This window comes from Onthophagus taurus, chromosome 6, assembly GCF_036711975.1.
Source record: "Onthophagus taurus isolate NC chromosome 6, IU_Otau_3.0, whole genome shotgun sequence".
Classification (NCBI taxonomy): Eukaryota; Metazoa; Arthropoda; class Insecta; order Coleoptera; family Scarabaeidae; genus Onthophagus; species Onthophagus taurus.
In genome coordinates this window covers 499,588-522,159 of record NC_091971.1, presented here as the reverse complement: position 1 = coordinate 522,159, position 22,572 = coordinate 499,588, and the positions used below count along the sequence as shown (strand labels likewise).

The 22,572-nt window shown below is 33.7% G+C and overlaps 3 protein-coding genes across 5 annotated transcripts in view; 1 reads left to right on the top strand and 2 right to left on the bottom strand.

Moving 5' to 3' along the window:
* The window catches only part of LOC111419771 (diacylglycerol kinase eta), an 80,678-nt gene extending 61,704 nt beyond the window's left edge, over window positions 1-18,974 (bottom strand). For all 3 annotated transcript variants that reach the window (XM_071196630.1, XM_071196631.1, XM_071196632.1), the window contains exons 1-2: window positions 18,644-18,974; window positions 16,626-16,736 (exon numbers count right to left, since the gene is read on the bottom strand). In XM_071196630.1, coding sequence (XP_071052731.1) covers window positions 16,626-16,736; window positions 18,644-18,781 — 249 coding nt within the window. In that variant the 5' untranslated portion in view covers window positions 18,782-18,974. The remainder of the gene's footprint in view (window positions 1-16,625; window positions 16,737-18,643) is intronic.
* A 546-nt stretch (window positions 18,975-19,520) lies between these two features.
* LOC111418470 (transducin beta like ebi) lies at window positions 19,521-21,431 on the top strand. Its single transcript, XM_023051011.2, has 5 exons — window positions 19,521-19,701; window positions 19,761-20,326; window positions 20,382-20,534; window positions 20,587-20,778; window positions 20,831-21,431. The coding sequence occupies exons 1-5, from the start codon at window positions 19,644-19,646 to the stop codon at window positions 21,329-21,331; spliced, it is 1,470 nt and encodes a 489-aa protein (XP_022906779.1). The 5' UTR covers window positions 19,521-19,643; the 3' UTR covers window positions 21,332-21,431.
* LOC111418471 (tRNA-uridine aminocarboxypropyltransferase 1) lies at window positions 21,404-22,476 on the bottom strand. Its single transcript, XM_023051012.2, has 2 exons — window positions 22,212-22,476; window positions 21,404-22,157 (listed from the first exon to the last, which is right to left on the bottom strand). The coding sequence occupies exons 1-2, from the start codon at window positions 22,410-22,412 to the stop codon at window positions 21,423-21,425; spliced, it is 936 nt and encodes a 311-aa protein (XP_022906780.2). The 5' UTR covers window positions 22,413-22,476; the 3' UTR covers window positions 21,404-21,422.
* Window positions 22,477-22,572: the final 96 nt, after the last annotated feature.

The following is a 22,572-nucleotide window of genomic DNA, read 5'->3' as shown; positions in this document are numbered from 1 at the left end:
TTATTATTAACACACAAAAGATATTTTCTAGAAACTTTATCAAGAGGGTTAATAAGCTTCTTCTAACATAAAGTAGTGTTGCTCTTGTTCATAATTTATACCTAGTTTATATTTGGACAAAACTTTTATATTCAATTTTAAATTTAGACTGGAGGAAATTGCCGCCGTTCCATAACAAACTTTTTAATGATATTCAGGCCTATGTCAGTGGGTAAGTCAACCTACGTCACCGTTTTGTGTGAACGAACACGATGGATGCTATAATTCAGGTCAAAACAAGGTTAAGGGGCACCCTCAATATTGCTTTTAATGCAAACCGAGCAGCATCTAAATATAGGTAGTAGCAACCTGAAGGGGTCTCCACCTTTGGAAAGTTTACGATGGAGGGTGGCCCCCCACGTGTTCATCACCTGTGATGTCACGAGGATCCAATTTGACGAGCTAAAGTTAGTCCTTTTGGGGGGGAAAGTAAATTTAGGTAATCAATTGTACAACCTTTGCCCTATGATCCTTAAAGCGAATGCAATACGATCCGTGAAGGTCAATTATCTTCAAAATTCAGAATCTTTATTAATAGTATATTAAAAAACAAGTTTCGTAAGACACGTTTGAAATGCACGAATTCAAGTTGAAAAACGAGTGGCGAAGCCACGAGTTTTTTAATGAATGAGTGCTTTAAGTCTTATGAAACGTGTTTTTTATGCTATTTTTTGTAATTCGCGTTTTTATCCTTTTTTTTCTCAAAAATAAAATAAATTTTGACAATGTAGGGAAATAGGTATATAGCAGTTGATAACACCGTAACACTTGAATATAGAAATTTGAATTGACAATTAGAAACTGTCAAAACACAAAATATATTCACCTGAAAAAAATGTTTGATGTACACCTCCCAAAATAAGAGAAATTGCTCAGAGTCAAAGTCCTCATCATTGTGGACCTTGTATTCGATGCTAAGAACGTGTTTAAACATCCATAGACAAAAATTGTCACATTGACAACTAGAAAAATTAATGACCCAATGTCACCAACTTGAACTGGTTCCATAAAATGTTACTAAAATCTCATTACAGCATCGGATGCTGTAAAGAGTCTCATTATAGCACCCGTTTGAGTACTGTTAGAGCTTTCATTACCGTCGCGAATTACAAAATAGTGTATTAAAAAACAAGTTTCGTAAGACACGCTTGAAATGCACGAATTCAAGTTGAAAAACGAGTGGCGAAGCCACGAGTTTTTTAATGAATGAGTGCTTTAAGTCTTATGAAACGTGTTTTTTATGCTATTTTTTGTAATTCGCGTTTTTATCCTTTTTTTTCTCAAAAATAAAATAAATTTTGACAATGTAGGGAAATAGGTATGTAGCAGTTGGTAACACCGTAACACTTGAATATAGAAATTTGAATTGACAATTAGAAACTGTCAAAACACAAAATATATTCACCTGAAAAAAATGTTTGATGTACACCTCCCAAAATAAGAGAAATTGCTCAGAGTCAAAGTCCTCATCATTGTGGACCTTGTATTCGATGCTAAGAACGTGTTTAAACATCCATAGACAAAAATTGTCACATTGACAACTAGAAAAATTAATGACCCAATGTCACCAACTTGAACTGGTTCCATAAAATGTTACTAAAATCTCATTACAGCATCAGATGCTGTAAGGAGTCTCATTACAGCACCCGTTTGAGTACTGTTAGAGCTTTCATTACCGTCGCGAATTACAAAATAATGTATTAAAAAACAAGTTTCGTAAGACACGCTTGAAATGCACGAATTCAAGTTGAAAAACGAGTGGCGAAGCCACGAGTTTTTTAATGAATGAGTGCTTTAAGTCTTATGAAACGTGTTTTTTATGCTATTTTTTGTAATTCGCGTTTTTATACTTTTTTTTTTAATAAAATAAAGTAAATTTTGGCAATGTAGGGAAATAGGTATGTAGCAGTTGGTAACACCGTAACACTTGAATATAGAAATTTGAATTGACAATTAGAAGCTGTCAAAACACAAAATATATTCACCTGAAAAAAATGTTTGATGTACACCTCCCAAAATAAGAGAAATTGCTCAGAGTCAATGTCCTCATCATTGTGGACCTTGTATTCGATGCTAAGAACGTGTTTAAACATCCATAGACAAAAATTGTTACATTGACAACTAGAAAAATTAATGACCCAATGTCACCAACTTGAACTGGTTCCATAAAATGTTACTAAAATCTCATTACAGCATCGGATGCTGTAAAGAGTCTCATTACAGCACCCGTTTGAGTACTGTTAGAGTTTTCATTACCGTCGCGAATTACAAAAAAATAATTTTAATATTGTTAGGAATACGAGAGGGGTCGTGACGTCATCGCCGATGACCCGGGATCGACCGAGGGAAACTGTTTGGACACGTGATCGTGACAAAGGTGAGTTCTACCTTTGTCGTGCACCCCCTGAAGTTTCTTCGACGTTAACATGGACGTAATAGAGACGATGATCGCATGGGTTCATTATAGTACATGTTCCGAGTGAATACGAAATACATGCGGTAATAGTTTCGGAAATTAATTAAGAAATATCGTCCATTACAAAATTCTTGTTATATTGAAATTTATACATGCATAGTTGTATACATGTAGTACTCGTAATAGCCTACGGGGTTTGTTGCTTTTCAACCGATCCGTTAATTATACGTTGACAGTGTGTGAATACCGCCAGATGCAGGAAATACGCAATTTAATTGCTATCTGCTCGTAATTAAGCTATAATCTCAATGTTCGTTTTCTAGTTCAAACGATACGATCAAATATATAACGATAAAATTACGTTTTTATTTTTGTTTTAATAAATTTTACACGACAAAGTTATAAAATAAAACCACACAAAGTAAAAAATCGTTAATGCTTATAAAGGAAAGTGTATAATTGAATTTATAAGAGAATTATCGAACGGTTGCGAAAATATATATTGAACATTTGGCACGGAGAGTAGAGTACTAAAATCCTTATACATTTTTTTAGACAACTCGATTTCGATTAAGTTTTGGACAGCGCAGAATGGCTCAACGTAAGATTGCCGTATTTTTTGTATCTGCTGAAAAAAGCTCCTAGATCGAGTTATAAGGGTTGGAAATTGATTATATTTTCGCTTATATCTCATAAACGAGAAGTGATATTGGAAAATTATAAAAATAGACTAATATTTATGTTTACAAAACATTTTATTGATATGCTGCACTTCGCTCAGATGGTTAGTGTTGGAACAAAAATGTAGTAAAGAACAACTCCATCGATTTTTATTTATAGTACGTGAAAAAATTCACAATTATTCAATATATATCATCGATAATGATAACAAGTGGAAGTCCATAAAATTTTATTCAATTCGAATCTAATTAAGCAGTTGTGAAATTTGATTGAATTTTATAGGTATAATTATCTACACTTTCGTTGTATGAAAATAATTATTTGAATTGGTAATATAAAACATTTATTAAGTTCATTGTTTCGATAAAACGCTGTTTATAGCGAATATATTTCGAATAATTGAAATGAATAAAATTTGAAAATTTTAAACAATTATAAAATTGCTTTTAACGATTATTTATGATTTGCTGGATATATTTGTTATTAAAAAATAGATAATATAACAATTAAGAAAGATGAGCGGCAAAAACAAGCTGGTGCGTTAACATATTATATCTACTTAGAGTTGTACCAAAACAAATGATGAATTTCAAGATCAAACGTACACAGTTTAACCACAAAATAACCAGAATGTCGATTCCTTTAAAGTTGGAGGAGCCGCATTTTTGGCCTCGATTTAAATTCTGCAATCTTTAAGAAGGGAACCCAACGATCCGGCACACCAATAACAGCAAGGTGCTCTTTCTAAAACATGGCATAGCCACACAGACAGAGCTTTGGCGGGATATGCCCAGTCTCCTTTTTGGGTTATTCTGTGGTTGGTTAAACTTTGACTTTAAGGTTCCAGGAGAAGGACTTGAATCTGACTATAAGGTTCAACCTCAAACCACGACATTATCTTGATGTTAAGATCTCTAAGAGCAGGAAGATTCTTGAATTTTTGAAATGGTTGACCTTGCCGCACATATTCATCTTTTCAATATGACAAATCGTTAATTTTATATGATAAAAACGAGAATTACAAAAAAAAATAGAAAACACGTTTCATAAGACACTCGTTTTTCAGCTTGAATTCGTGCATTTCAAACGTATCTTACGAAACTTGTTTTTTAATATACTATTAAAGCATTAATTTCTATTTATAAGACATAATCAGTTCAATTTATTGTTTTATATGACCAAAATTGGGTTATTACTTTTCTGATTTGTTAGAAATATGCCATAAATATCGTTGTAAAACCTCTCCCGGTTCCGATCATAAATCATAAGGTTTTGGGACTGGTTGGAAGCGTACTACTGTCTAAATTACAATCTTTAGGGACATAAATCGAAATTGTGTTGTAGACCGGATTTTCGAAATGGCTGTAGGAATGTAATTTTCAATTTTTAGCGTGACCAACAGAATAATTAATGCCTTCGACATATTCAATTTAAATATCACATATCAAAATTTCGCAATTAATTATTTTGAATGGGAAAATGTTAATGCTAACTAAAACTCGGAATTTATTGGAGCAAAAGTATAAAGGTCATTTTTACTGCAGTCGAATTAGGGCGTTAATTAAAGTACGAACCGGGATCAAAAGCAATTTGCAATTTAGTGAGAGTAGGTTTCTTCTAATTACTTTTTTGCGAGAATATTTAAACTTTAAAGTTCTATTTTGAATATTAAAATCGGATGTTTTATGAATTGAAAAAGTTTTTCTTTCAATTCGGTTCGGAAATGTGCGAAAGAGAACCGGTTGAAAACGTTTCAGTTCTTTACAGGTAGGTAAATCTTTGGAAGGGCCAACAAGCGTACGTCAACACAAAGACTTTTTTTTTAATATTTGATATGTAAATTGACGCCCCCGCAGGCTCTGCCGGATGAATTATTCAAAATAGAACCGGTGAATAATTGAAACCGGCTCTTGGTAATGGAAATTTTCTATAATTGAGGTCTTATTGACAAAAAACATTTTCACAAAACAACTTTTCGAGAAAAACTTTAAAGTATTTTTAAAAAACTGTTAACACCAAAACGTTATTTTTAAATTAAGTGCACTATTTTTTCGTATAAATTTGTACGTAAAAAGCAAATGAAATAAAAAGGTTTGGTACTTTTGTATGTTTCTAGGAAAATCGGATTATTTAAAATTTTATTTTAGACCTTTTTTCGGACCCTTTCTTTCTGTTTAATTATGTAATGAACACAGCACGTTTATATTATGGAAATTTCAAAGACAGCGATAAGATACATTTTTTATATAAAGCCGCCTTGGGAATCATTTCAAGGGGCTTAGAGCAATGAATAGAAGCAATTAATTCACCTGATCGCAGAAATATACATGAAATGGAGAATCTCATCACCTGAAAATATTATATACATTATATACATATATATATAATCAATATGCAAAGATATTTAAAAAATAAATACCATTCCAATAATCTGACAGGAAATTCAATAATTCCACGAATAACAAGAATAGAATGTTCCACGAATAAATGTTGTCTTGAAGTAGGATTGAGCTCCACCATATTATGCAACTATAGCAAGAATGTATCTTAATACCAACGTTAATCTGAATAATCTGATCGTAAACCTTCCATCAACTAATCGTATGACAGCCCCGATCTCCAGATTTAACACCAACCTGGTTTTGTTATGGGGATATTTAAAATCAAAAGTGTACATAAAAACCGCTGGAAACCATTGAGGAATTGAAAGAAAAAACTATTTAAGTCTGGGGAAACATCGATTGTGAGATACTAAGTTGGTTGAGGGGGGAAACATTGCAAAAGTGATATTACCGTCAAGAAGATGCATTTGACGCGCACTGTATATTCTTGAGTGCAATGACATTAAAAACATATAAAATGGCAAAACCATCATAATTAAGTTTAAAATTTTTCACCACTTGCTACCACCACTATTCTATTCTATTTATGTCAACAGATTCATCATTAACTGAAATACATTCTAAATTCTTGTCTATTTTTGTAGCAATTCTTTGAGTGGTATTCAAATGAATCATATATTTTATATTTGTCGAATTGAATTTGATGAATCTGAAGTTCAAAGTCACTCCTCCTAACTTTAACTTGGAAATTCTAGAGAATTAACGATTTGTCATATTGAAAAGATGAATATGTGCGGCAAGGTAAACCATTTCAAAAATTCAAGAATCTTCCTGCTCTTAGAGATCTTAACATCAAGATAATGTCGTGGTTTGAGGTTGAACCTTATAGTCAGATTCAAGTCCTTCTAAAAACGCATCCATTTTTTTCTCAAAAATAAAATAAATTTTGACAATGTAGCGAAATAGGCATGTAATAAGCAGTTGGTAACACCGTAACACTTGAAAATAGAAATTTTAATTGACAATTAGACACTGTCAAAACACAAAATGTATTCACCTGACAAAAATGTTTCATGTACACCTCCCAAAATAAGAGAAATTGCTCAGAGTTCAATGTCCTCATTATTGTGGACCTTGTATTCGATGCTAAGAACGTGTTTAAACATCCATAGACAAACATTGTCACATTGACAACCAGAAAAATTAATGATCCAATGTCACCAACTTGAACTGCTTCCATAAAATGTTACTAAAATCTCATTACAGCATCGGATGCTCTAAAGAGTCTCATTACAGCACCCACTTGAGTACTGTTATAGCTTTCATTACCGTCGCGAATTACAAAAAATAAATTTTAGCGCCCTGTATACAATTTATTTCTTTTTCTTGCTTCATTAAATTTTCTTTTACCTTCGTAAAGTATCCTATATTAATGGATATTCGAAAAAAAATAATAGCATATCCCGCGGCGAATTCTGTCGCAAATTGGATTATTGAGTTAAGGAGATACGTCTTCGTCAAAAATAATGAAAAAAAAATTGTCCACAGCTTTCAACACTTTGGTTGTTTTTACCACAGAAAAGTACTAGAACTAAACTTACATACAATAAAATCTCGATATTTAATACATCAGTGTATTTAAATATAAAAAATATTAGCGCTCATAAATAGAATATAACTCGGGGTATTCTCTGAGTTGTGCCAGGTCTTAGAACTAGAAACATTCGGGTTTAGCCTCACGTCTCTTAAGACGGCTAAACCCGAAACGTTCTAGTTCTAGGTCTAGTGTTAGTTTAGGTGTATTACACCAAAAACATACGTAAGGCAAAAAGAGAGTCTTGGAGGAGGTTCTGTGAGGGAGTGAAAGACACACCCAGCAGTGCAAGAATTCACAAGATTCTCGCTAGAGATCCGGCACTACCCCTGGGCTCACTTAGGCGGCCTGACGGTAGTTTTACGGACTCTAGCAGAGCCTCGTTGGAGCTTCTCATGCAGACTCACTTCCCAGGAAGCCTGATGATGAGGGCCGATAATGCCACAGCGGGCTATTCCTGCAAGGCAAAGAAAGGCTAGAAAAGTCGTCACTTACACATCCGTGGACCAGGCAATTCAAACGTTTAAGCCGTTCAAATCGCCTGGAGAAGACAATATCTTTCCTGCTTTGTTACAGCAGGGGAGGTCTTTGTTGTTGCCAATTTTGGTAAAAATTTTCAGAGCGAGTGTCGCCTGGAAATATGTGCCGGCAGAATGGACTAAGGTACGGGTATCTTACACACCCAAAGCGGGCCGTTCGGTCCCTACTTCTAATGCCTTTCGACCCATCAGCCTAACGTAAAACCCTTGAAAAAGTTCTGGAACGGTATATCCGTACGGTGCCATTGGTATCTGGTCCACTGAGTCGCCACCAGTATGCTTATCAAGCGGGAAAATCAGCAGAATTGGCTCTACACAACTTAGTTGGTAGAGTATCCAGGACGCTGCAGGATAAAGAAATCTTGGTTTGTGCGTTTCTGGATATAGAGGGAGCGTTCAACAACGCAATACCACAATCTCTTGAAAGAACTGCACTTGACAGGGGAGTGGAACCAACTATAGCGGGTTGGATCCGCAATATGCTAGATAGTAGAATAGTTTCTACTTCACTCCACGGTGATACGATACGCTTCAGGCCGGGAGGTGGCTGCCCGCGGGAAGAGGTGTTATCTCCCCTGCTTTGGTCCCTCCTAGTTGGCGATCTGATTGCGATAGTCGAAGCCGTTGGTGTGGAAATACAAGCTTATGCTGATGACATTGTCGTTATGGTCAAAGGCACCTGTTTGCCGAGGATATCTAAAGTCCTCCAGGTGACCCTAGATACCATTTGCGCTTGGTGTAAGGGAGAGAACCTTTCAATAAACCCGCAAAAAGCAATTGTTGTGCCCTTCACCAGGAAGCGAAAGTTGGATGGACTAATCCGCCCAACTATCCAAGGTGAAGAAATTCCTTTCTCAAAGGAAGTCAAATATCTAGGAGTAATCCTAGACAAAACCCTGTCATGGAATGGACATTTGCAGGGAGTTTTGCACAAAGCTAGACTATCCTTGTGGACTTGTCGCAGTCTTTGTGGAAAAAATTGGGGTCTTACCCCTGAAAGACTGTACTGGCTCTATGTGACTGTGGTTAGACCTATGATCACATACGGAGCAGCAGCCTGGTATAGGAAAGTCCGACAGACTTCAGTTATCAGTAAACTTTCACGAATTCAACGTGTAGCTGGATTGGCAATCTTTGGTGCGATAGGCACAACGCCAACTCTAGCAATGGAGGTTCTGCTTGGCCTATCTCCTCTGCATTTGCATATAGAGAAAGTGGCTAGAACAACCATTTACAGATTTAAGCAATATGCTCAAAACTGTTCCGACATGTCCTACCAATGGGCTGCGGAAGACATTATAAGCACTGATACTGTGCTATCAATGCCGTCAGATTTGGCGGTATCACTATCAGTGATTAATGCTCGATACCAGATTGTACTGCCTGAGCGGCAGTCCTGGATCGAAAATGAAAATTCTCTGGTTCGGGCAGACAATTGCTTGTACACAGATGGATCAAAAACGCCTGAAGGGGTAGGAGCAGGAGTATACTGCCAGACACCTCGAATTAAGCAAGCCTACAGCCTGGGTACGTACTGTACTGTATTCCAGGCGGAAGTATTTGCTATTGACATGGGTGCTAAAATCCTTCTTGAAAGAGGGGTGAAGAACATGACAGTACGAATTTTCTCAGACAGTCAAGCCGCTCTCCAGGCGCTGCAAGCCGTGAAAACAGTGTCGGCTCTGGTTAATGATTGTAAGAGAACATTAAACACACTGAGTTGTGATAACAGAGTCTCTCTGATTTGGGTCCCGGGTCACTCTGGGGTTGCTGGCAATGAAGCGGCAGATAAGCTAGCACGAGATGGCAGCGCTGAAGCGTTTGTGGGACCAGAACCAGCAGTTGGTGTATCATTTGCGATGGCTAAATATAGGATTGGACTGTGGGCTGAAGAGAGACTTCGCCTACTGTGGACCAGTTCTCCTGGAATGAGACATGCTAAGGTGTTTATTAACATCGCCACTGTCAAGCCCGGGAATATTTTAGGACTTGCCCGTAGTAGCATAAAAGTTCTAATGGGCACTGCCGATTAAAAGCACACTTCAACTTGTTGGGTTTAGCCGACGATGTTGAATGCCGACTATGTGCGGAGGAAGCAGAGACGGTTGAGCATGTTTTTTTCCCTGCCGTTAACCGTATCAGTTTCTCGATTTTTGGGTCGCAGTTTATCTCCTCAAAAGATCTGAATGACCTTTCGCCGAGCAAGGTATTAATGTTCGTTAAGAGCATTGGACTGCACGGTGAAATTTGATAACGATATCTATCGGGGTACAATAGATCCTTAGGGTCGCGGTGCAAGGTTGGTTGGTCCGCCTACCCGATATGTATTCTATGTAATGTAATGTAGTTTAGGTGCTAGAACTAAAACTAGAACTAACACTAGACCTAGAACTAGAAACATTTTTATTGAAGCCGTGCGTTTCTATGACGGCTAAACCCAAATGTTTCTAGTTCTAAGAAAATTTTTCATATAACGGACACTTCCTTGCCCGTATTAATCCATAATTATCGATGTACATATTCAAGATGAAAGTTATTCAGAACTAAAATCAATATGTTTCGGTCTAGCTACAAAATAATGCCGTCGGTGCGAAAGTAAAGTTTTCGAATTTCCTGTGACGTCAATGAAATTTTAAGTAAATTTCGTCTCAACAACTTACCTAGTTCGGTAAGTAACTACGTATTAACTGTCAGCTTTAATCCTTTACCAGTTTGTAACGTTAAAGTTTTATCAAAGGCGGGGATTTAAATGGAGATTTACTAAAAACTTTTTGTTGTGAAAAGGAAACGACGCGACGAATACAAGCTTGGTGTACTATAACGATCACGTCACCAATTTAACTTTTTTCGCTACAACAAGATGTAAAATAAATTTTAATTAATACTTTTTTTATTGTTAACAAATAATTCAGAATTACTTTAAATTTAAATTTGGATTTAATTAATTAAAAACGTGACCGTATTCTGTTCGAATATTTGAACGATAATTCGTATTTCTCGTTATGTATTTAGTGTTAAATCCATGATTCGTGATATAAATATAACCGAACCTATTAAATCAGATTAAACACTTTTGTTGTTGTATCTCATGAAACTAAATCTGTGAGATTATTAACTGTTATTGGATTAGCGATAAAAGCTTTAAATTAATTTGGTGGCTTAAAAGATTTTATTTTGAAAACGGTTTCACAACACATTGTAATGTCAAGTACCTCATCACTGAGATAATAATGCGTGAATTTTCGACGAAATGGGTTGTCTCGGAAAACATGTAAAGATCATATCAGAACCAGAACATTTTTGGAGAATTCATTTGGTTTCATTTCACTATTTCCAGCATTTTTGCTTCTGACACATTTTTTTCTCTTTACTATTGATTTTTCGGTAATTCTATAGAAACTATCATTTTTGCTGTTACCGGTAACAATTTCGACAAAAAATTACTTTCTACAAATATCGTATTGTTTCTAGAAAAGTATAGACCAGCTATATTGAGTTCTTAAAGAGTTAATGAAATCATACTTATTATTATTAAATTATAGTAAAAAATCATGTCAAAATATCATTCCTCTGGCATGTTATAACTGGAGACGTCTAACATTATGTACAGGGTGTCCAAATTTCGATGGGTTTGCAGGAAATCTCAGTTATTATGAAAGATAGAAAGTTGCGGTTTTCGCGAACCTGAGCTACTTTTTTGTGAAACTTATAATCCCTCAAACCAAATTTTCATAGACCTCTTCGTTTTTGATATACAGGGAGTATTTCAAAATTTACGATTTTCAGACACCCCCCCTATCTCGGCTATCCGGAAACTTAGTAAAAAAGTAAAAACGGGTTCTAATAGATTTTTTTACGGAGAATCCAATGGTGCACGTAGAATTTTTCTAGTCATCACGGTTTTGAGTTATAAACACAACTTAGGTTTTTTTAAATGGAACCAGCTATATTTTATTTTTTTATTGAACTGGATTTTTTTCAAGCTTTTCAATGATATATAATACTCTATACTTACCGTTATAATTAACCTTGAAATTGAATAAAATACATTATTTTATAAGTAGGCAATGATAAATAGACTGCCTAGCCTGACGTCACAGAGATGGGCGGAGCTTATATCGACTCCAAACAATTTCGTTGCTAACCACAGTTGCTAATGATAAACCGTAATAAAAATGTCATTTGAAATGTCATAAAAAGTCACTTAGTTTATTTTATTTTAACACTAGTTGAAAAATTGCATATGGTGATTTACCGTTAGCAACACACTTAGCTATGAAAATATTTGGAGTCGATATAAGCTCCGCCCATCTCTGTTACGTCAAGGCTTAGGTTGTCTATTAAGTGATCGCGTTGCTAGGATACCGGAATAAACAAAGTAAATATAGTTAATTACTGTCAAACTTAATTTTGAATTTTGTGCTAACAATAAGTCGTGTGTTACTTAATTACCTTTAATTAACTTAACTTAATTATCTTTTTCTTGAAATGGAGCGCTATGAAAATTATGAAAAATATGACATGCTAGCATTTTACATTCATGCAAATGAAAATGTTAATCAAGCTGCTGAATTATACATAAATAGGTAGAATGCAACATTTATCAGCAATAACATTTTATTAGCAGATTGTTTCACTTCAGATATCCAGAAAGAGCGCAACCAAATTCAAAAATTTTTTTGCGAATAAAGCGTAATTTGATCAATTATGCAAGTTTTTTGATGCCCAGGCCAAAAAAATATAATAAAGAAAATCGGAATAACAATGAAATTACCGTGTTAGGATGTGTGGAAGGCGCGCCTAAAACATCATGTAGGGAAATTGAATGTCAAGTTGGAATTAAAAAATCGACAGCCTGTGCGATTCTAAAAAAGTATAAATATAAATCCTACAAAGAACAAATAGTTCACCACTTACACCCGGGAGATGCCGAACGACGTTTGGAATTCTGTAACTGGTATTTGAACCATGCACAAAATAATATTGAATTTAGTTCCTCTATTATATGGTCTGATGAGGCATATTTTACCAGCACAGGAATCTATAATCGTCATAATAACAGGCATTGGCATCAAGAAAACCAACATATTGTAATTGAGCGGGAGCGTCAAGGAAAATTTGGTTTTAGCGTGGCATGTTTTATTATTGGGCCACGAATGTTGTTTACAAAATATTTGAAGGAAACCTTTGCGCTAATCGCTATTTGGCCATCTTGTCAGAGATTTTGGATGATATTCCTCTTATTCGGCTAAATAATATTTATTTTCAGCAGGACGGAGCTCCCGCTCATAATGCATAAGTAGTGAGTCGCTACCTAACTGCAGAATTTCCTGGTAGGTGGATAGGCACACATGGTACAACGCGATGGCCAGCAAGATCACCTGATTTATCTATTTTGGACTTCTTTTTATGGGGATATATCAAGAATCGGGTATATAGTACCCAGAATCGAACAAAATTGGAATTGAAAATTGCTTGAACTGATGCTTTTTCACATTTACAGCAACATCCCATAACTATTCTAAATGCAATTAAACGCATTACTAAACTTTGTGAACAATGTGTGCATCAAAATGGTAACAACTTTGAACAATTCTTGTAACTTGAAGCCATATTTGCATAATGTTTAGTTTTTAATAATTTTTCGTTTTTAGCAAACAAAATTTAATAGATACATTTTTTTAGTAAGTCAATAATTAATATTATAGTATTTTCAAAATTCTTTGTTTATTCTGGTATCCTAGCAACGCGATCACTTAATTGATCATAGCCTACTTATAAAATAATGTGGTTTTTTTAATTTCGAGGTTAATTATAAAGATAAGTATAGAGTATTATATATCATTGAAAAGCTTGAAAAAATTCTAGTTCAATAAAAAAATAAAATATAGATGGTTCCATTTAAAAAAACCTAAGTTGTGTTTATAACTCAAAAACCGTGATGTCTAGAAAAATTCTACGTGCATCATTGGATTCTACGTGAAAAAATCTATTAGAACCCGTTTTTACTTTTTTACTAAGTTTCCGGATAGCCGAGATACGGGGGGTGTCTGAAAATCGTAAATTTTGAAATACTCCCTGTATATCAAAAACGAAGAGGTCTATGAAAATTTGGTTCACGGCATTGTAAGTTTCACAAAAAAGTAGCTCAGGTTCGCGAAAACCGCAACTTTCTATCTTTCATAATAACTGAGATACCCTGCAAACCCATCGAAATTTGGACACCCTGTATATATTAGACAAAAATCTATTAACATTCTTCATTTGTAATTTTACATTTTGATTAAGCAAACCTGAACTTTCAGTAAAACTAATATAAAAATATGTTTCACGTTAAAACTCCCCTCAAAAAGATGATAGAAACTATGTTACCACCTTTAGCGGTCATTCCTCTGGCTCGCAAGAAGTACGTAAATAATATGATGGTAGATGGCAATATGTCTTCGCACGCAACCAGATATGTTTTTCCTAACCTAGTTCTTGCAGAGTGTCAGTAAGCAAATGTTGTCGAACTAAAACAATACGTATTCTTTTTAACGTTAATTTGTTAATTTCACACACAGATTGACCATTCCTCTGGTAAGTGTATTTACTTTATTTATATTTTTGTTGCATCCATTCCCTCATTGAAATACGAAATAATGAGTTTCCTTTCCGTGGACCAATTTGTAGGTTAGGATTCATTCAATTTCCTAAACTAAAAACTAATAAACGAAGTCGTCATTCCTCGGGCACCATTCCTCTGGATTATTGAGACCCAGAGGACTGATGACAGGCACAGAGGAATCAAAGAAGAAAGTTGAATGCCAGGTTTCTGATATTATAGCTGATTTTAAACAAAGTATTATACCATTTCTGAAGCACAAAGGCAGATCCTTACATCAGTACAGATAACTCAAAGAACTTAAAGAGAATCTTCGAATTACAGAGGCGGTTATTCACATGGATTTTAGTGAAAACTACAACATGAAATATGCAGAAGAGATACAAGCATTCCACTTCGGAGGATCAAGAAAACAGATATCTCTATATACCAAACAAGATGAGGTACAGCAACAATGCTTTTGCACTTTATCAGAATCGCTTTTACATAATGTCCCGGCCATTTGGGCGCATTTAGACCCAATAATAAAGTGCATAACAAACTCTTACCCAACAGTTGATACGCTTCACTTTATTAGTGACTCACCGTCGACTCAATACCGTAATAAAACCATGTTTTATTTCCTAGCAATCGAGTTGCCAAAATTGCACCCAAAAGTAAAAAATTTTACTTGGAACTATTTAGAAGCTGGTCACGGAAAGGGGGTACCTGACGGGATAGGAGGAGTTACTAAAAGGACGTTGGATAGATTGGTTGGTCAAGGAGCAGATATGGTCAAAATAAAAGCTATGTTGAATAACCTGTGCCAAAACATTCAGAACATAACTTACTATCAGATTGATGCAGACAAAATTGATGAAATGTCCCAAAAACTTAAGAATGGTTTGCTACAAACTTTTAGAGGAACAATGAAAGTACACCAAATAAAAAAAGAAGATTATGAAAGTAGCATCAGATTAAACTTTTATGAACTTAGCACTTTCATAAACGGCAATAAAAAATACTTCATTGGTTCCCTTGAATTCAACAAAATTGGGCTTAATGATGAACTATCTTCTAGTGACACGTCTAGTGATGATGAGGACACTCCTTTAAGCAGATATATCAGCGGTTCCATAAAAGTTCAAAACAAGCTACAGTTTGAAGACGTTTAATCTGACGAAGATGAAGAAGCTGCTTGTTCAAGTGTAAAACGTTAACGTTTTTTCGTTATTGCATTGAATATTCTTTTGTTTTAAGCAAGTTTGTATTTTAGTTTTCCCTATTCACTGTTTTGGTTTTAACATGCATATTATGCCTAATATTGTATTATTTTGCCGTATCAAATTAAAAAATCATTCCTCTGCTTATCTCGTCATTCCTCTGCATATCGTTTTTACAAAAACAAGTCAATTCTGGCTAGAAAATAATTGAACTGTTTGATCTTGAACGTTGCAAGGTTCATTTTGAACAAAAGTTCTTGTTTGTGTATTAAAAAACAAAATTTGGAACAAAAAAACTCTTTTTCATTTCTTCTCTCTAACTTTGTGTGATATTATTCAGACTTTTTTGTTGGTTTCATCCCAGCTTCTTACTTCTCCCTAATTTTGTAGACTACTTTCTTTTAAATTCTTCCTAATTTTTACGTTTTTATCATAACTCTCTTTTCTTCAGACATCCCTCGAGCTAATTGCTGCTTTTCTTGCTGATATCCTTCTGGTACCTTATGTAATAGGGTCTCTTAGCTACTCCGAAGTTCATAGTTTCTATCTCATTTCTTTTCCTTGTTATAGTTCTAAATAGACTTAAACTGAACCATTAAAGTTTATTAATAATAATACTTAAATTTTAATACTTTAATACTTAAATTAAAATAATTGCTTAAACAAAATTATTAAAATAGAAATTTGGCCAAGGACTTAAAATAAACTTCAGAAATGAAGTAGTAACTAACTTAAATAGAGTTATAATTGAATGTGGAATCTGTTATGAAGAGTTAATAAAGAGCGACGAGGTCGTGCTAAGAGGGTAACAAATATTTATCTAATAATCCTTGAAAACGTTTCCTTCACATACTTCGTCGTTATTATTATTAGTAATAACTTATTACGGAGCATAACAAAATGATGAAGATATTCTTTCTGATAAAAGGAATATATTTAGAACTTAAAAGGATTTATTTTTTTCAGTAGAAATTTCACATCGTTTTCCCTGGTTGTTAGTATTAATCGAAAACGTCCGTAATGACGTGAATTAGTGAAATTCGAATCGTTTCGAATGGCTTTTGGTAACGAGAGGAATGACACAAGCCTGTGTGGGTGTTTGGATTTGAAATTCTATTCAATTATTTAAACGGTAAATAAGGGAGCAACAATATATATTAAATCTGTTTATAGAGAGCTTTTTAAATTAAAATGTTGAATAAACTTACCTTAGTATCTTTGGCATAATATAGTTTGCGTCCACGTAACTTGAAATATCTTCTTCTCCAACGTTGAAAAGACCATGTTTGTTTCAATAAGAACCCTTCTTTAATTGAGGTCTAAAAAAATATATAGAAAATTAAATTAAAAAATTGAACTTTTTTATCAAAGGCTTTTAATTAAAATGAGTTTACACGATTAAACTCGTTAAAAATTTGAAATTCGTAAATTTTCTTTTGAAATACAAAAGATCACGATTTAATGAACCCTTCGTTCGTTTCGAAACAGAAACTTTATACACGAAATAAACTCGCTCTTAAATACCATCGACAGTTTCGTCTCCGTCCCATCTCTCTCTCTAGTTAATCCTCAACAGCACAGAACTTGGCAATTTATTTACGTTTTATGCCCCTGTAATTAAGATTTGTTAGGAGCCGTAGGGTATTTAATAAAATTACCTTAGGAGGGGTGTAATAAAAGGTGAAAAAAGGATAAAAAAATTGTTTTTGACTCATACAAAATAAAAATAAATTCAATGTTTTGCTTAAAAAAGGAGATTTTAACGGTATTCGTCGAGGAATTAACAGATAAAGGTTTTTTTAGGGTGGAATAGCTTTTATCATTCAAAATCGTAACCGTCAAATAACCCAAGGGATTTGCTGACAGCGAAATTCGAAATCCGCTTGTAGAAGCAATCCCTCGATTGTGGGGGTGATTTCGAATAAAATGCTGACTTTTAAACGTAGAAATTTTTCGGTTCTTATTTAGGTAATTAGATTTTGTCGAAAAATGTTACTATACTTGATCCAAGATCCAGATTTAGAAGGAACGCGTTACCGATGGCAGGATAACTTAATTAGATGTTGAGTGTCTTCTGATATGCATGTATGGACGACCGAAAGGAAAAAGACCACAAAGACGACCGCCCAAGAGATGGGCAGAGAGCTGGTTCTGCTCGTCTGCGGAGTAAAGTTTAAACATGAAGCTCGAAACATGAAGTCGAAAGTAGAAGATATTTTGTAAGCGAATAATTTTCACTTAAAAAAGTAGGTAACATTGCGACATCTGTAGGCGCATAGCCAAACTGAGGTTATCGGTAAAATAGATACCGTTTATTTTTTGATTTTTAAATAAATAATCCCAAAAAGAATAACAATATAAAAATGATAATGAATTGTCCGTTAATATTAAAATTATTTTAATGTTTAAATATTAAATATTTAATAAAAATATGTTTTTATGACGGTATTAAATTGATAATTGATAACTAAAATTGTATTAAAGTGGTATTAAAGATTAAAATGAAACGTGTTAAACGTTTAATTGACGTTGGGATTAAGATAACTTTAGTTATTAATAAATTTCCAGGTGCACGAACGAGCAACATGTGGCGCGCACATTCGACAATAATGTGCAACAAGTAAAAATCAATAACTTGAAAATTTCCTGAGATATACAAGGTTGAAACTGTATAATTATTTCTTTTTGTTAAAAAAAAAAAAGCGATAAAAGATTTTTGGGGAAACGTTATTTTTTTACATAAAAATAGCGAAATTTGAAAGAATTAATAATAGATTATTGGTAAACAATAAAAATAAATAAGCTTATGCGCGTGCAGAACGAACACAGATCAAAGAAACCACTTAATTCGGTAGCCTTTATTATCTAAAATCTTAAAAAACAAACATACATTACAAATACATAGAGTAAATAGTAATAAAAAGTATTCAAATACAAAAAGAATAAAAATAATGATTATAAAACAAAAAAGTAGTCGTTAAATTAAAAAAAAAAACAAAAAAAAAACAAATGAATATGTATTATAAACGCAAAGATGCACCACGCCTACTTATCAAAAAGAAAAAAATTAAATAAATAAACAAAAAACCATAAAATAATAAATCCATGCTATCTTTTCCAGCAAAACTAGTCAAAAGAAAAATAAATAAATAAAAAAAATAAATAAATTTAGGCCTTTTTGCTGTTTTTTCCACACAATAGTATTCGTATTAGAAACAGAACATACCGAACATTTTATATCACGATTTGTCGATAGACGTCTATGGAATGAAACGGCCGGCTCAGTTTCTGCATCACTCTCCGAGGAATCCTCTCCGGCGGCCGGCGAAACACTTCCTTTAGCACTTTTACCTCCCGACGCCATACTATGCCAACATTATTCGCGTCTATAGTATAAATTCTTTATTTTATAAAATTTACCCAACAGACGACGTGTCTCGACCGGTTTCCCATAGATGGCGTCTCGACTTCCAACAAACCGGCCCTCTTGGATGAAACGACGGCGAGGTCACTGGCACTATACGCATTCTTTACGCGCTGTTGCCAAATACACGCCCACCCAACTCGTCTACACCACTGTTTACGACACGTGATCACAAAAAACAGCTGGATTTCTTGCTTTAATCACTTTAATATCAACATAACCTACTTTTACATATCTTTTTATTAAATTAAAAATTATTTAGAATTTTTACATGTAATTGATTAATAATGAATCAATTGTACTCTTTAAAAAGCATCAAAGTAATAATTTTAAATTATCTCTATCATATAGGCAACTCAATCTACAGCAATTTTAAAAACTTAAATTAAAATTAAATTTATATTAATAAATCGATTATTTCTTAAAAAACAATAATAAATAAAATGAACTAAATAAATAAAAGCAATTTTTAACTAAATTATAAAGAAACACCTAAAACACACGCGAATATGGCAACCAATTTTACTTCTATTTTAACCATCACATTTACAAATCCACATTTATTATTAATTAAACCCTAAATTAATCGATTAATTAATATAATATTTAACAATTAAAATTGATTGGATACATTCAATATTAAGTAAATAATTAAATTAATCCCACCGTTTTGATGTTTTAAACATTTGACAACCCCGCATAAGACGCAACCTAACCCTATTCTTAAGCATCTTTGTTGTTTTTCCAAAATAAATCTATATAATAAATATGCTAATCCGTTTTTATTTATTATAATATCACAATGAGTTTTACAAGTGACGAAGTAAATTTTCTCGTTTACCGGTACCTCCAAGAATCGGGTAAGTAACGTAACCTCAAAATTTTAAGCGTCAAACTAACTTTAAATGATGTCGTTTAGGCTTTCAACACTCTGCGTATACTTTTGGTATTGAATCCCATATTTCTCAATCGAACATAAATGGGGCTTTGGTTCCGCCGGCGGCGTTACTGAATATTATACAGAAAGGGCTTCAGTACACAGAAGCTGAAATAAGTATAGGGGAAGATGGAACGGAGCATCGTGTCGTAGAAAGTTTGAGTCTTATTGATGCTGTTATGCCTGATGTTGTAGCAAGTAGACAAAATCAACAGAATCAACAAAAACAAGCCAGTCAAACGGATGGCGCTGACACAAATGGGGAAGAAGTTGTTTCCACGCAGAGTGAAAATATGGAAGTTGATACTTCAATTGAAATCCCACCATCGAAAGCAACCGTTTTAAGAGGACATGAATCGGAAGTGTTTATTTGCGCTTGGAATCCAACAACGGATTTATTAGCAAGCGGATCAGGAGATAGCACGGCGAGGATATGGGATATGTCGGATAACACGGCAAGTCCTAACCAGTTAGTTTTAAGACATTGTATTCAAAAAGGTGGCGCTGAAGTACCTAGTAATAAAGATGTAACTTCGTTGGATTGGAATGTAACTTTTAAGATTATTAATTCTTTTCTGTATATTTATTTTTATTTTGTTTTAGTGTGATGGAAGTTTATTGGCGACGGGAAGTTACGATGGTTATGCTCGAATATGGACTACTGATGGAAGACTTGCGAGTACATTAGGGCAACATAAAGGACCAATTTTTGCGTTGAAATGGAATAAAAGGGGGAATTACATATTATCAGCCGGAGTAAGATTTAATAAATAAGTTAGTAATTATTTTATTCATATCTTTTTTGTAGGTTGATAAGACAACCATAATATGGGATGCAGCAAGTGGACAATGTACTCAACAATTCAGCTATCATTCAGCCCCCGCTTTAGATGTTGATTGGCAAACAAATAATTCCTTTGCAAGTTGTTCCACGGATCAATGTATACATGTTTGCAAATTAAGTATGGATAAACCGATTAAATCATTCCAAGGACATACAGTAAGATATAAATAATAATAAAGTTAATTAACCTCAAAAAAAATTTTTTTAGAATGAAGTTAATGCAATTAAATGGGATCCTCAAGGAATATTATTAGCTAGTTGTTCTGATGATATGACATTAAAAATTTGGTCAATGAAACAAGATACTTGCGTTCACGATCTACAAGCTCATTCGAAAGAGATTTATACAATAAAATGGAGCCCAACTGGGCCTGGAACACAAAATCCCAATATGAATTTGATATTAGCATCGGCCAGTTTTGATTCAACAGTTCGATTATGGGATGTAGAACGAGGGGCTTGTATACATACCTTAACAAAACACACTGAACCTGTGTATTCGGTAGCTTTTAGTCCTGATGGAAAATATTTAGCAAGTGGTAGCTTCGATAAATGCGTTCATATTTGGTCGACGCAATCGGGGCAATTAGTACATAGTTATAAAGGGACAGGAGGAATTTTTGAGGTGTGTTGGAACTCTCGCGGGGATAAAGTGGGAGCAAGTGCTTCTGATGGAAGTGTTTTTGTATTAGATTTACGTAAATTGTAGTTTTTTTCTTTTTTATTCATTTGTGGAGAATTTTTTTTTTAAGTACTAATCTTTATTTTAATTCTTAAAATATATATTTAGAATAAAAATTTTAATTCAATCTCCTTTTATAAGCGTACAAACTATCATGTTCATAATAAGTATGAATTAAATAATACATGTGTTTGAAAAAGAATAACAAATTATCATATTGACCGTTATAAGCCTCCTCATTATTTACTATTAATTCTTCAAAATGAATTATACTTTTTTCATTAAAACATTTAGCAAGTCCTTTATAATCGGGATGTACACCCCATGCATTTAGATGAATCTCTAAAACGAATTGATGGATTGCTTCTATCGTGGCTAGGTACCATCTGGGGCTACCTTTTTGATGCCTCCAAAACTGGGAAATTCTATTTTGTAAGACTACGCAAGATAATTTTCTTATCCGTTCATCTTTGTATATTCCTTTACTTTGATTCCATGTACTATCAATAAATACAGCCCTTTTAATTGGAAGGCTATTGGCCCCTTTGTAATTGCAATAATTCTTTGTGGTGGAGACTTGTTTTAAAAGTGTACCAGCATTATAACCCTTTGGAAGATCTATTTTTATTTCAGATTTAATATCCGATATGTTTCCATTATGTGAAAATAATTGACTTATTTCTAAAGCTTTACAAGTCGGGTATATTAATACAGTTTGATCTTCTTCATATTCAGGTATGTCGGGGTAAGTATACACTCGTACATCATCAGGGGCTATTAACGCTGCATGAGCCGAGGTGCTTTTGCCATCAATTTCTTGTTTATGCTTGATTATATCAATTTTTACAGGTAACTAAAAACTTTATTATTAATAATAAGTGTTAAGTAAATTATTTCTATTAATTACCGTAACTTTAGGTAAAACGTTCTTTAATTCTGGTATGGGAACATAGCAGGAATAACAGTAAAATTTACGTGATTTCCCACACTTTGGGCACGCATACCTTCCTTCTAAAGCATATAAAATATTATCGTTTTGAATTATTAAACCATCAAAAGGATTTTTATCGAGACTTAAAATGTTTTCTTCCGAATTTGGATGAGACATTGAAAATTATATTTTTGAGGTTAAGAAAGTTAGGTTAAAATGTGTTAGTGATTAATAAATAAGTGGTAAGCAAACATAATAAAATAAAAAGTCACTAGGTATAAATTAATTACATTTTAATTTTTGAATATTAAATTAATATATCAAATCAATAAATCTT